Source organism: Melanaphis sacchari, unplaced genomic scaffold (assembly GCF_002803265.2).
Source record: "Melanaphis sacchari strain LSU unplaced genomic scaffold, SCAv2.0 Contig12_pilon_pilon, whole genome shotgun sequence".
NCBI classification, from domain to species: Eukaryota; Metazoa; Arthropoda; class Insecta; order Hemiptera; family Aphididae; genus Melanaphis; species Melanaphis sacchari.
Genome location: NW_020270527.1, coordinates 202,691 through 217,367, shown reverse-complemented (window position 1 = coordinate 217,367; position 14,677 = coordinate 202,691). Strand labels below are relative to the sequence as shown.

General features: G+C 24.4%; 4 protein-coding genes across 5 annotated transcripts; 3 read left to right on the top strand and 1 right to left on the bottom strand.

Moving 5' to 3' along the window:
* Positions 1-549: 549 nt before the first annotated feature.
* LOC112591142 lies at positions 550-1,683 on the bottom strand. Of its 2 annotated transcripts, XM_025334846.1 has the most exons (5): positions 1,599-1,683; positions 1,479-1,538; positions 1,196-1,397; positions 953-1,111; positions 550-886 (listed from the first exon to the last, which is right to left on the bottom strand). In XM_025334846.1, exons 2-5 carry the CDS (start codon positions 1,508-1,510, stop codon positions 662-664), a joined length of 618 nt encoding a protein of 205 aa, XP_025190631.1. In that variant the 5' UTR covers positions 1,511-1,538; positions 1,599-1,683; the 3' UTR covers positions 550-661. The 2 variants fall into 2 exon arrangements, with proteins under 2 accessions (XP_025190631.1, XP_025190630.1); XM_025334845.1 differs by having other exon boundaries at positions 1,479-1,660.
* A 157-nt stretch (positions 1,684-1,840) lies between these two features.
* Positions 1,841-3,457, top strand: LOC112591176 (V-type proton ATPase subunit G). Its single transcript, XM_025334899.1, has 3 exons — positions 1,841-2,070; positions 2,919-3,019; positions 3,085-3,457. Exons 1-3 carry the CDS (start codon positions 1,989-1,991, stop codon positions 3,265-3,267), a joined length of 366 nt encoding a protein of 121 aa, XP_025190684.1. The 5' UTR covers positions 1,841-1,988; the 3' UTR covers positions 3,268-3,457.
* A 4,904-nt stretch (positions 3,458-8,361) lies between these two features.
* Positions 8,362-10,742, top strand: LOC112591188. Its single transcript, XM_025334914.1, has 5 exons — positions 8,362-8,506; positions 8,617-8,824; positions 8,935-9,138; positions 9,201-9,245; positions 10,467-10,742. The coding sequence occupies exons 2-5, from the start codon at positions 8,718-8,720 to the stop codon at positions 10,693-10,695; spliced, it is 585 nt and encodes a 194-aa protein (XP_025190699.1). The 5' UTR covers positions 8,362-8,506; positions 8,617-8,717; the 3' UTR covers positions 10,696-10,742.
* Positions 10,743-12,386: 1,644 nt separating this feature from the next.
* LOC112591234 lies at positions 12,387-13,999 on the top strand. The gene is made up of 5 exons (XM_025334991.1): positions 12,387-12,499; positions 12,770-13,023; positions 13,153-13,432; positions 13,502-13,706; positions 13,995-13,999. The coding sequence occupies exons 1-5, from the start codon at positions 12,488-12,490 to the stop codon at positions 13,997-13,999; spliced, it is 756 nt and encodes a 251-aa protein (XP_025190776.1). The 5' UTR covers positions 12,387-12,487.
* The last annotated feature ends 678 nt before the right edge of the window (positions 14,000-14,677 follow it).

Genomic DNA, 14,677 nt, shown 5'->3' with positions numbered 1-14,677 from the left:
GATGAATAAGTTAAAACCATATACCAATAATTATGTATTCAACACATAAACCATAATTCATTTGAAACATGTTTCTAAATATCAATTGAAATTTAAATAAAAAAAAACTATTTTTAAATATTAATACAACTTCATGGTGCTGATGCTATTTTGTTGCTTCAATTTTTGAAGTAAACCTAGAATTTATAATACATAATATCTACTATCTACTACTAAATGAACTCAAAAATGTAATATTTTAAAATAAGCTATTTTGTCATGAGCACTTGACTGTAGATCTTGTATAAATATACGGAATATCCAAACATTACACTTAGGTTTAATACTAATGGGTGGTGTGATCATGCCCAGAGCTCGGAGTGATTTCATTTTTAGTGACTAAAATGTTTTGATGTTATACATTATATGAGTATATTTTTGATAATTGTTCATTATAAGGGTATAAAACTATGGTTTCTAGTTCTTGTACACAAGATTTTATTAATATTTTTGTTTACATGAGATTAATTGTATTAACAATTATATAATTACAAAAATAGATTTAATAATTAACAAATTACATAAACTATGGCCTAATTTGCATAAAAGATCTATACTTTAACAAAGTGTTAAATAGCAAATAAATAAAATATATTTAATAATATATCCTAATTAATCATACTTATTGATGTGAAATTGAATCTAATTTTACTTGAATTGTTTCTAATGTATCATAGAACTTCTTCAACTCCTTTTCATCTAAATCCAAATTAATTTCTTTGATTTTGGGTCCATTGTGATATTGGCTATCTTCAATTTTCAGCTCTATTAAACACCGAGGTTCTGGATCAGATAATTCAATTCCAACATTTGATGAAATATTCAAAGCCCAATTTACATCCTTTAACTTAATAAAATAATTTATTTTAATTGTCTATTAAATGAATTGTTGAAATAATAAAATTATAATTACCCTGTATGAATGAGTTAAGTTTTGTTGAAGCCTAGACACAACTTGTTCAGCATTTGTAGACCAACATTCACAAAATAATTCAACTTTTTTTTCATTCAACAAAAATAGATTAGACAACACATTTTTTAGTATCAAAGGTTTTGTCACATCACTTATAACCTGAATAAAAAAATTAAAAATGTTAACATAAAACAAGTTGAGAAAAATTTAGATTTTCAAACAATATATTAACATAATATTAACTTCTTTCAGTAATTGATTTAAACAATTCAGTAAACACTGACATTGATTACTGTTTAACTTTAATGATTTCTCCATGGATGCTAGTTCATGTTCAGAAAACGAAGATAATCGATTGGGTTCAAAATCTTGTATCATCCTATCAACCAAACGAACAAACTTCTTGTCATCGATATTGTTCAATAACTCTAATCCCGAAACAACACTAAAATTAAAAAAATTAATTTTCCATCAATTGTATAATCTTGAGAAATAGTAAAATACAGGCTAAACGGTGAACACTTACGACAGATCTTTGGCTAGATTTTCAAATGACATGATTAATGATTCAATACTTTAATGTTTGCTGAAAAGTGAAAAATGGAAATAGAAATAATTTACTACAAATTATTGTTCCTATATTTACGTATTTTGCGCCGATTACTAATTAACTGATAAACGATTCTTGATGGGATTCAATTCAAACGATTCCACGTATCGTAGACCGTAGTTAACTCAGAAATCGTTATCATTCACCGATAAGTGATAACAGCTGATCATGGAAAGTCCAAAAGAAAAGTATCAAGAAAGCATACAAATCAGCTGTTTGTTTTATAGACCCATGGCCAATTGGCATGGCTACACCCATTTATTTTCCCAATTGGCAATTCCCATTTATTTACAGATAAGTACAAAGCAGCAGGCTCTCCAGTTCTCGTATCATAAGCTCATCATTACTAAGTGCTGATTGCTCCCGTCTTTCATAATATTAAAAAATTGTTTTTAAATTAAACAACATTTTTAGTTAATCAACGTGATGGCCAGCCAAACTCAAGGAATACAACAATTGTTGGCTGCTGAAAAAAGGGCTGCGGAAAAAGTTGCCGAAGCTAAGAAACGTAAGTACCTAATCGACAAATTTAAGGTGTGGTTAATATTATCTGATATAAGATATGCCTCTAATTAGTTCAACAAAATCCAAAAACGATTAATTACCTTTTACGTGGAAAATTGTAGTGTAATTTACTAGTTATTTTTTGTTTTCATAAAAGGCTTTTCAGTAGGTAGGTAGGTATATATTTATATAGCGTCTTCGGTGGACTCACCGAGAGCCACACCTTGTTCATTTAAAATTATAGTTTGTATACAATTATCTTTGATATAATACTATATTTTCAATCTAACTGCTGGTTATTTTATGAAATAAATTTTTTTTTTAAACCAATGTTAATTGTATTAAATTTAATAGGCGTGGTTTTTATTAAAGATCTCATTATTAGTAAATTAATAATGACGATTAATCAGTTTTTATTGTTTGCATGCATTTAACCAGTAAATACTAAAATTCTGATGCCATGTTGTATAAATAATCACTAAATATTTTATGGAAGGACAATTCTCTAGATTTAGTGACCTAATAATAGTTCATCTAATCTTGGTGAACCATTAAATCAATCAATTATTATACAACCCATCATGAGCATAACAGCAAATCATTAGATTTGTAACATTTTTTTTTAGGAATAAAAAGTGTAATGTAGCACCTCTAAACTTGATGTCCTAACACTGATGCATCTATACAAAATTTTTAGTTGTTATTTATTTTTGTTGTGTAAGTGAAGCTTTGTTCAGTCATTTTTTAAATTCAATAACTTATGATTGCTTTAAAATATGAATATACTTATCCCATTAAAACAGTATCCCACTCAATTTTAATGTTGATATTTTATTTTATACTTATTTATAGGCAAAGCAAGACGTTTAAAGCAAGCCAAAGAAGAAGCTCAAGATGAAATTGAAAAATATAGACAAGAAAGGGAAAAACAGTTCAAGGAATTTGAAATTAAAGTAAAGATTTTATTATGTATAATAGATATGGTTTTAACAATTGTTTTTTATATTTACAATTCTAGCATATGGGTTCTCGCGAGGATGTTGCTGCAAGAATAGATGCTGACACAAAAATAAAAATTGAAGAGATGAATAAGGCTGTAATTGTTAACAAACAGGCAGTCATTGATCAAATTCTTGAACTGGTTTATGACATCAAACCAGAGCTGCACAAAAATTTTAAAGCTACAGCTAACAAAGAATGATGTGTGTGTGTCTTAGTATTTTTCTTTTTTTTTCAATCCCATATAAGAAATATAAAGGTGTACAAATTTAATTTTGATTTTAGTTTCGTTACACTGAAACATTCCATGTGTTGTTCAATTTTATAGTGTATTATTATCATAATTATTAATTTATTTAGGATTTCAACATTAAAATGTTAAATACATATTATATTGTTTTGTTTTTGGAAGTCTAAAAATAATGTAATCAATATTACTATTATTCCATGTTAAATAAAATGCTGTGTTATTTTTCCGATATAAATACAGTTTTGATTAAACATTTAAACACAAAAACATGCAAATTGTTAGCTTATGATTTATTGGTTAATTTATAATAAAACAAAAGAATAATCAATAAACTAAAAAAATAACTGTTATTGTTACTTGCATTTAATTGTGATTTCTGACACAACATAATCAACTTTGAGGTAATTAGTTACTAAATTAAACTCTTTTTTAGATTTAAATAAAAACATATAATAATTTTTTTCTCTTAAGTTAGTTTATTAAATACCTAAAATGTATTTTCTTAATTTAAGTAATTTAAATACTACTATATTAACCTATATTACCATTATGTTCAGTAATAAGTTATTTTAAATGCAAATTATATCATTTTATATTTAAATATTGGTGTGCACATTGTACTTGCACTATTTATTTTGCTAAACTACAAATAATTTTAAAAATTTACTTTTTATTTTTAACAAATTAGTATTCTAATTTGAACACAATTAAGTGTTTTTCATAACATTTTAATGCTAAATTAAAAGCTTGTCCACAAATCTCCAATAATATTAATTCTAAATAATTCAATTACCTATTGCATGATCAACAACTGATATTACTTGAATATCTGTTATTCGTTGAATTTTAATCTGAGAAAAAAATTATCCAACAATTCACAATAGTTTAGGTACTTATAATTTGTCAAAAATAATATTTTAAATTAGCACAAACATTTTTGATCATAATATACAAAACCAACTTAATTTCTTTCAGATGTAAATTCACAATAAATGCCTTATTGGTCAACTGTTAAGTTATTTTAGTTAATAATAAATTAATAATGTAAAAGCAAGAATACAATTTCATTAAAATCATTTAAATTAATAAAATTGTTCCTACTATTTTTAGTTAGGAAGACCATAGACTTGTGATCATGGATCATACAGTAAGCAAAGTTTTCTCCTTCCACTACTGTTATCTACCTATTGTGTCATATTTAATAATGGCTTTTTACTTTATAATATAGTAAAATAAAAAAATAATTGATATCAATTATTTTGAGAGTGCTATTGAGCATATTCAACTATTTTTTATAATTGAGTCTTTAAATATTGTACTTGTACGTGTATCTAATAACATTGATTTTAAAAGCAATACTAATACTTATGAGTGGAAGAAGAGTTCTCAAGTTAAAATATTTCCACTTTAACAAATATTTATACAATGTGTACACTGTATTCAAATATCTATACTAAAGAAAATATCAAATTATACTTGTTATTTGAATTATTTGTTTTAAATGGGTTTTTAAAAGTTAGATTTATTCATATTATATTAAAGATCAACTTTTTAATTAAATTTATGTTTCACGCTAAGCATACACAGAAACAACAAAATTAAAACATATTTTTAGACAAATTGTTAAAGTTTTTAAGAATAAAGTCATATTTAGATGAACATTGTCTAACAAGTATGGATAGTTATAACTTATAAAATATCGATCGATATTTACCTATTAATTTACTCAGTAAAGACTGTGATCTATAATTATACACATTGTATACTTAATAGTTAAAATAAATCACCTTTCGGTTTGTTGTCACAGCTTGTTAAGTGTTCATATTTATAATATAATATTATAAAATTAATTTAAAAAAATAATAATGGCAAGGAAATGCAAGTTTAAAGTTATTCAACTATATACCGAGTACGGAGTATCACACTACCATCCAAAGGTTTTATGTGGTAAAACTATTTATTATACAAAAATAAATTTTAAAAAACACATGCATTCAAAGAAATTGGGGTCAATACTGGTGGATGGTGAATAGCCATAGGCGGAACTATGGCACTGGTCCAAGCGAATCGCGCCCTGTACTATTGTATACAGTATACGTAATATATAAAATGTACATAATATGTATTATGTAACTTGTAATTTTAATTTAAAGATAATATATATAAAAAAAAATGCATTTAAAAATAAGTAAAAATTTTTAAAATAAATATTATGAATTTTTTCTTAGTTTCTCAATAAAACAATAATCAATAATAATTTAGCTGAAATTATTACCTATCAGAAGTATTTTAAATTTTGAACATTGTATTGGTTTTTACTTTATAGACAATTTTATATAACGTGGAATGCACAATAAATTCTAGAGTGTTTTATTTATATTTCGTTATCGATTTCTCTTAACTTAAATTGTCTAGTAGGTACTATAAGTATCCATATTAAAACTATGCTTCTTACCATTATGACGGGAACGGCAATTTAATACTTCTATTTACTGTGATATACCATGGGAAAAAATATCAACATTGACAAAGTAATAAAAAAATTTTAAAAAAATAGCGTCATAATATGATCGTAATTTAGTTTTATTAAGATTCTTTGGCCTTTGCTCTTTTTAAAATATTCTTTTGATTTATATAATAATACAATTTATATCACTTTAAAAAAAGTATATTTTGTTGTTTGAATTTTAATAAATACTAATAATTAGTGTTCGCGCAAATTATCGGTGCGATAAATTCAAAATAGATTTTATTGCCGCCCTAATCGCGACTCCTCTCCTAATATGTATTATGTAACATGAAATTATAATTTAAAGATAATATATATAAAAAAAAATGCATTTAAAAATAAGTGAAAATTGTAAAATGTCAATTTCATCATTTGATGTACTGGTAAGTAAAATTATTATTATTATCACATGATTATGTATTAAAATGAAAATTATTATTTTAAATCTTAGTTATCACGTGTTAAGCATAGATTGCAAAATGAAAATACAATTCTACACAATTCAATACCACCCGAGGAAAGATTGTCAGTGACATTAAGGTAAAATAGTTAAACTTGCATAAATATTTTAAGCAGTGCGTTTATATATATTTTTCTGAGTGGGGATCTGTAAAAGAAATTTTAATGCATAAAAAAATAATATTGTAAGATAAATTTTTATTCTGTCCTAAAAGGCCATGGGGGCCATGGAGATCTATAGATCTCCCATTGAATTGTTATGTACACAAAAGCAAAACTTTAAATTAATTTCGTTTACATAATTTTGTACATCGTAAGGATGGTTCTAATATTGAGGATACGATTAATTGTGAAATGGATGATATATCAGACAAAATTGGTGTTGGAAATGCATCTTCCAATGCTAAAGATATAAGAGAGTATTTCGTAAAATACTTTAACGACCCAAAATATATGCTCTTAGCTGACAAAATAAAGTTCTAGTTTGAATACACATTTATTTTACTTATATAACCTATACTTATTTTTTTAACCTTTAATATTATACGGAGTTGTATTGTATCTATAATTTTCAATTTAAGTGTTTTTTTTATTATTATTAACTATTATTTTTTCTATAAATATATCATACTAATTTTATTAACTTCGTATTTACTATGTTATAAACAGTATAAATTCCTTATATAATATAGAGTTGGAGAGCAGTAATAATGGTAGATAACTTAAATTATTAATGTTATACCTACTGTTATTTTATAATTTTTATATTTTAATTATATAATTATACCTAATTAGATTCATTATAATATGTACTTATATTATTATTACATTTTATATTATAATACAATATAATATGTATTTTTATTATAATTTTAATAAATATTATTACAATTTTTTTAATATATACATCAATAATACAACACAAATATTTATTTTTATGTTTTTTAATTGTTCATGCAACATAGTTTTAAAACTATTATGCCGCGCGTCTTGCGAAGATTACTTTTATTTCATATTTTGCTAAGATCGATTTCCTTGGTTTTTTAATTTATATATAGTACACCCATTATAATATTAGAATAGTATTCAATTATAAAACAAGTAGGTACCTACCTATTAATAATTTTTTATTTGAATACTTTACAAATCTGTGATGCAAAAAACTTATAAGTAATAATAGAGTAAATATAATGAATATAGCTATGTTAACCTAAATACTTACTTTTCACTTTTTTCTCGGTTGCTTCAAGTTTGTCGAAATCATTTAGAGTAGCCTTTGCAATTTTTAACCAGCTCTTTTGTTTTTTAATTTTGTCGTGGTACTCTTTTGATTCTATGTATGATATGTAGATCACACAATATATTAATTTAAATAAAACAATCTAATTATTTAAATAATCATTTTTTAGATTCAGTTTGGAGCGGTGAATGTTATTTTTAGAAAAAACTATACTACTTCAAACCACAAAAAATGTATATCTACATAGTAAAATCAAAATACACCTTTGAGTGGTTAAAAAATACTCACCTAAATTCCAGATTGAGTTTTCTTGAGATATCTCAATAATAAAAGATTCTAGATCAAAACTAGCTGAACTCATATTAAAAAACAATTTTAAATTATAAAAATTTATACTTCAGACGATCAGACGTATGATGTATGTAACGTACTTACCACCAGGAACGATCTATCAATAACTGACCACTAAAATGTCAAATATTAAAATTTTGATATTTAAAATATTTAAATTAAAATATTCGCGGAAACGCGCGCGAACAATCGCCCAGTATGAATAGACCCAGTCAAAACAATGTATTTAATTTTAGCCGTTTTGGGCGAATGTTCGCCTAAAATTAAACATGCGCGATCGACTGCGGACGATGGCGGATTTTATCCGCTTGCTCTACATAGTGTGAATGGTCTAATTTAATACAAGCTGTTTAATTTTAAGCGAACGTTCGCAGCGATTTAAAATCGCGTCCGCGCGCGAACTATTCGCCTAGTGTGTAAGGACCTTTATCATTATCAATTTGTTTCCCCTTAACCATAGTTGTGTTATTATAAAGTTATCACTAAATCATTTACCTGCGCTTTTTAGCACGTGCAAGATACAAGGAAACTAGAATATTATATATTAATGATATAGATTTTGAAACAGTTATAATTCGTAGTCTGTCGTCTGCATTGCATTTGTTTCTGCTCGTTACACTTATACTTAATCGGTAATTATTTTTTCTTACAAAATTCTTAATAATAATTAATGATAATATTACATTATCGCACATTTACGAACACTAAGATTTATTAAGATAATATTGTACGTATTCGTTAGATCTTTATTCTTTGGTTTTGGTGATTCATACTTACATTATCATAACAATAAGATCAAGGTTGAAACAGATCGTTTTCGTTTATTATTCATTTACTGTAACCATGTCTAAGCACCTTGTCGACATGGCATTTAAGCAAAAGGATGTCATGTTCAACATGTTGTCATTAAAGCACAAGTTATTAATCCCAGAAAAAGAATGTGAAAAATGGTATGTTATTTTGTTGTTTTTAGATCATATTGCGTCCTGCAAGTTGCTTATGAATTTAATATTGTAATATTAAAATTGTAATCATTAACTAATTATTTATTTTGTTTCAGTGAACAGCATACAAATGATTGGCTGATAATTAATGTTTGTCACCATACACTCTGTATAAATTGTGCAAACATTCAGGATGGTAAAAACTTTTGTCAAATATGCAAAGTCACATTTGATCCAAATACACAAGTCAGTACAGTTACTGAAATGAAAATAGCGTTTTCTCAAGTTGAAGATCTAGTGTGGAAAGTAATTGCATTAGAGTAAGTTGTGTTTGTAATTTGTTTAATAAATAGTTTTAAATGAATTTCATTTCATTTTACAGGAGTGGAACATTGGACGAATTATATCCTGATGAAGAATTTAATAAGTAATTATTGATATATGTTTAAAAATTAATAATCTTTATAATACCTATTATATGTAGGTATGTATTAATAATCTGTATCTTTAAGATGTGAAATCACATATCTAAAAATAACTTAAGTATAATATATGTATATTATAATGTATATTGAGGTAAAAGTATAAAAACTGGTAACACTTAGGTTTAATACTTGCTTCTAAATATCCAAATTTTAGAGTTTTACTGATTGATAAGTATTAGTAAATTCTAGGATTTATAAAATAGTTTATTCAGACTTAGAATGATTATTGTAATTTGGACATTTATCTAGGTAATATAAGAAATGATTAATTTTATGAAAAAATTGTAAAATTCCAAGTTATAAGAAAAAAAAAATCTGAGTTATATAATTTACTTTTGTTTATATCTAAATATGACCAGCAAAATTATAATTTGATAATAATTATATTTTAAAAATGAAATGTTTAAGTTGAATACAATGAAAATGGAATTTTTTCACAAATTGCATATACATCTATGTATATATATTAAATATTAATGATTTATCATAAACATTTTTAAATTGTAATATTATAAATACAATTTGAAGATATTTTAATTTAATATTATTATAATTGAAGTAAAAAAATATTATTATTTATTATTATTGCTCGGCTACTATAACAAAAAAAATGACATGATACATTTTTTGATCAACATTTATATTTATTTATTTTTTTTAAAGTCACATTTTATTAATCCTTGTACAGTTTTGCTGTTATTAACTTTGACTAGAGTAAATTATCATTTTTTTTTTTTTTTATTTATTTAACTCGTTCAATAATTTTACCATTTCTCATTTTTTCGTATATTTATGTATTTTTATAATTTTTCATTTCATAAAATTGTTTTTTTATTACACTTTCAAAATCAATATATATATGTATGTGTGTGTTTATATAAAAAAAAAAATCTGTTAAATTAATTATATTATTACTATCATATATTTGATTTAGATATTTTATTTTTGTTAACATTTTTGCTGGTCTCTTATTTTAAATATAGATAAGGTTTATTTAATTGTAAAACAAATGTAATATCTAGGTAATCTACTATCTAAATCAGTCTTAGATATTAAAGATTTTTATACTATCATACACATGATTAAGAAAAAAATCACAAATATAATAATTATTTTTTAAAGTTTTAATTTGATTAATTTGTTAAATTTATTGATTATTACAGCAAAATAAAACCAGATATGATTCATATAAACTCAATTAAATCTTCAATGCAAAACCATTTATCTAGTCCAAGTAAGGAATCTAGTTTAAATTTATCTCAATCATCAATTGATTTATTTGAAGAAATTGAGGACATTGGAGTTCCAGAACAAGAAAATTATAATCATCAGTCTAATGGATCTGTTTCTATTTGTGTTAATTCCAACAAAAATAATGAACTGGTAAAATAGAATTTTCTATTAAACCCATTGGCAGTGATAATTTATTTATTATATAATATGGTTTTTAATTTTTTTTTTTTTTTTATTAATTTGATAATTTGTCCAAAACAAATTTGTAAAATAGTTTCTAATTGATCATTTTTATTTTTAGTTTATCCTTTATTTATAGGGACATAGTAACACAAAAGGTCATGAGTCATTACCTATAGTCTAAAAAATTGTTATTTGTGTATCCCTATATTTTGGAAATATATACTCTAGATTAAGTGTTAGGAATAAATAATATGATAATGGTTAGTGAAAATGAATTATTATTGATTATTTTGTTAATCGATTTAACTAACAATAAAGTATCAATATTCGATATACTTAATTATTTAATATGTTTAATAATTTGATTAGTAGGTATTTAAGTTAAACTTTGACTTTCTCTATATTGAAAACATAAATTAAAGTTTTGACATTTTTCAATGTAAATATAATGTTTATAACGTATATTATATACTTTTAAAACAATAATATTTGTTTAAGTATTTAAAGTTATAACTTCTATAATATAATGTATATATATATTATATTATATTTATTTTGTTAAATTATAATAGTTATGTATACAACTGTGAATTTATCATTAACATTAACTCAATTTTTTTGTTGGAAATTGTTTTAAATAAAGTAATCACCAACGTAAGACTTGTTAAGTTTAATTATTAACCAAATTTGTTTTTTAATTAATTAAAATAAAAGAATGTTTATAATCTTAAGTCATGTTTTCTTTTACAATAAGTAAATACTAAATTTGATAATCATTTAACATGAATTATACAGAGGAGTCCCATTAGTACAGAAACCCTCAAAAGATCTAAATAAAAAATATAATTATGTATTGTTTAATGATTTAAAATACGTATTAAACTAATTACATTATTTTTGGTTAAAGACGATTAAAAAAAATAAAAAATTTTCATAGTCTATTTTTGTATCTTTTATGGTGCGTTATAGAGTGCTTACAAAATGTCTATATTAAGTAATACCAAACAAAATGAATTATATACTAAATTACCTTAATTAAATCTATACATACTGCTAAATGTTAACATTTAATAATTATTATATGCATGTATGCATTTAAAAAATCTAGAGTTATACACCTGATATGCATAATATGCCTTTGAAATATCAAGAAATATGTACTTAACTAAAATACCTACAACATATTCCTTTGATAAATCTCAAAGCTTGAATATTGACTTCGTTCAACTTAAACTAAGTAAATTGAAAAAAATCCTACATGAATTAAAGCTATCTGCGTTTTTAAGGTTTAAGATACAATATAACGGATTTTTTGTTAAAAAAATGAATAAATTAAAATAATTTAATTAATGTTAATATCTACCTTAATTTGCTATTTTTTATATTATAATTTATAATCTAAAATAAACTCGCAGTGTAGTATATTGCTGAAAAAATATTGAGATATGTTTCGAATCATGTGGCAGCTCTGTCGTCCGACCTTATGAATCTCAAAATCTTGTGGTATATACCGTAATGAATGGTATGTAGTGGTATCATGACTGGATTGTATCTGTAACCGTGTTATTTATTTATCTAATTATCTATCCTAGGCGTGAAAGTTGAGATAAATAACCACTTGTTTTGATTTTACCGCTCATAATATTATTGTAATATTGTATATTTGTATCATAATATCATATATTTATATATGTTTTTCCTATGTAATTTTACCAACTTATTTAAAAAATTTATTAAATAGTTTTTAATTAAATGACTCGTTAAACAAATGAATAACTCGGTACGTTCTATTTTGTTCACCATTACATTAACAGTTTTGTTTTAGCATACGGAACAATATTAATGTTGTTTTACCTCTAGGAAAACCTATGCCTGGCAGCAGAGTGTGGACCATAACATTATTACTCTGTTTTATTAGGTTATTTCAACATTTTAACACGCATATTGATATTGTATTCGTATAATGCAATATGACATGATAATGATAACCATGCTTGTACATTTCCGTTTTAATATTTATTGATCATTAAGTTATCCATATTTCATACAGGCTGCAAACAGTGCAAACGTTCCTGATATCATAGCTGAATGGGACACCGACTCAGACTCTGAGACTATTATATTGAGCGATTTGCTGATTGAAAATTCCACTGATATCAGTGGCAACACAGACTTACAATACCAAGATCAAAGTATGGACGGTGATGATGACAGTTATGAACAGAGCGTCATAGATACTAGTAACAACAGCAGTGAATCTGAGGACGATGTTGTCAACGGAACACCAGACAGATGCCATGTCTCGTAAGTCATAAATATTCATTTAAAAGATTGTATAATGTATATTTTCCTAACCACTAACATTATATAATAATTAATATGCTCTAGCAATATATAGAATTATTATTCATATGAATTTAATGTTGTTTTCAGTAACCCTTGGAATCATTCTGCAAAAAATAAACATATAGTGATAACGTATACTAATGTTGAAAATGATGAACTTGAAGTGCTACAAGAGTTGGTAGATATGTTTAAATTAAATGCACATGTAGCATGGAGTGATAGTGTTACACATTTAATTGTGAAAACTCTTCCTAATGGCAGATGCATTCGAACTAAAAAATTTATAAACGCATTATTATTAAACTGTTTTATTATTAGTTTGGATTGGGCCAAAGATTGTATAAACTCAAAGACGTTACTACCAGAAGTATATGATTTTTATACAGTTTTAATATTCTTAACATTTTTTTTTAAATTATATTTTACTTTATTCAAGGTAGATTATATACCACTTGAGTTTTGTGGTGAACCATCTCCATTGGTGTCTTGGCGTGTCGGACGAGGAATTATTAATTCACCAATGGAATGGACTAAAAATTGCATTTTATATCTTCATAGCTCAATTGAATTCAATGAGTCATATACAGATATAATAGTAATATTTTTAATTATTTTAGTTGTTTTTTGGTGTACTTCGTTCAGTACGTATTGCTATGATTATATACAATGAAAACTTATGCTAAAAAAACATAGATCTGTATTATTTTAATTATAAAATCAAATTTGTCTTAATATGGATTTTACTAATTATAATTAATTGAAAGTTATTTGTATTCAATAAACAATCATATTATATTATTGTTAATAATTTTAAGTTAATTTCATATTAAATTTATTTAATATACTATTTCTTATCTGAGGTAAAACTAAACAATAAAATGTTTTGTTACTGTCATTTGTACTCTATTTGTTTATTCACTAATTTTTAGATTGATACAAAAATACTGCAGTCATATGACATGAAACCAAGTAACAAATTTAACAAAATATAAAATTATCCAATCTTAAACTTAACTTTAAACAAAAATAAAATTTGTTTTCATAGGTATATGCTCTTATTAAGTTGAAAAATATTTTCATGATTTAAATATTTAATTTAGATATGAAAAAATATATATTATTCAACAAATTTCAAATTCAAACAGACATTCATCCATATTGGTATATGCTATCATATTTGAATTTAGTTTCATAATTTGGTAATGGTGATTAATTTCAACAAATCTGTATCGAAACAAACATTCAAGAAACCAATCCAAGAATATTGTAACACCTTTATAATCACATATCCATTCTAAAAATTGTATAAATTATTAAATATATAATTCTACAAATTGCATTAATAAAAATATTAGATCATCCTACTCGTAATTTCTGTTTTGTTGGGTAATTTAGCTCTAACATCATTGGTTGAACCAATTTTATCAGCCAATATAATTCGCATTGTGTAGTCATCATTAAACTCTTCAAATCATTGGTCAACACAAACCAGCTTTTGAGCCCATAACTGACAGAATAACAATAGCATTACACTTTTAGTACAATTTAAGGTGGAGTATTTGAGATGATAATTTTTCAAAATAATTAAACATTATTGACTTAAATTTATTTG

What these genes read in the sequence shown, in the direction of transcription:
- LOC112591176 (XM_025334899.1), top strand. Translation starts at nt 1,989, where the DNA reads ATGGCCAGCCAAACTCAAGGAATACAACAATTGTTGGCTGCTGAAAAA. An exon ending in AGTTGCCGAAGCTAAGAAAC is followed by an intron (nt 2,071 to 2,918) that starts GTAAGTACCTAA and finishes ACTTATTTATAG; the next exon opens with GCAAAGCAAGACGTTTAAAG. An exon ending in TCAAGGAATTTGAAATTAAA is followed by an intron (nt 3,020 to 3,084) that starts GTAAAGATTTTA and finishes TTACAATTCTAG; the next exon opens with CATATGGGTTCTCGCGAGGA.
- LOC112591142 (XM_025334846.1), bottom strand. Translation starts at nt 1,510, where the DNA reads ATGTCATTTGAAAATCTAGCCAAAGATCTGTC. An exon ending in AATCTAGCCAAAGATCTGTC is followed by an intron (nt 1,398 to 1,478) that starts GTAAGTGTTCAC and finishes TTTTAATTTTAG; the next exon opens with TGTTGTTTCGGGATTAGAGT. An exon ending in TAAATCAATTACTGAAAGAA is followed by an intron (nt 1,112 to 1,195) that starts GTTAATATTATG and finishes TTTTTTATTCAG; the next exon opens with GTTATAAGTGATGTGACAAA.
- LOC112591234 (XM_025334991.1), top strand. An exon ending in CCAGACAGATGCCATGTCTC is followed by an intron (nt 13,024 to 13,152) that starts GTAAGTCATAAA and finishes TGTTGTTTTCAG; the next exon opens with TAACCCTTGGAATCATTCTG. An exon ending in CAAAGACGTTACTACCAGAA is followed by an intron (nt 13,433 to 13,501) that starts GTATATGATTTT and finishes ACTTTATTCAAG; the next exon opens with GTAGATTATATACCACTTGA.
- LOC112591188 (XM_025334914.1), top strand. Translation starts at nt 8,718, where the DNA reads ATGTCTAAGCACCTTGTCGACATGGCATTTAAGCAAAAGGATGTCATG. An exon ending in GAAAAAGAATGTGAAAAATG is followed by an intron (nt 8,825 to 8,934) that starts GTATGTTATTTT and finishes ATTTTGTTTCAG; the next exon opens with TGAACAGCATACAAATGATT. An exon ending in TGGAAAGTAATTGCATTAGA is followed by an intron (nt 9,139 to 9,200) that starts GTAAGTTGTGTT and finishes TTCATTTTACAG; the next exon opens with GAGTGGAACATTGGACGAAT.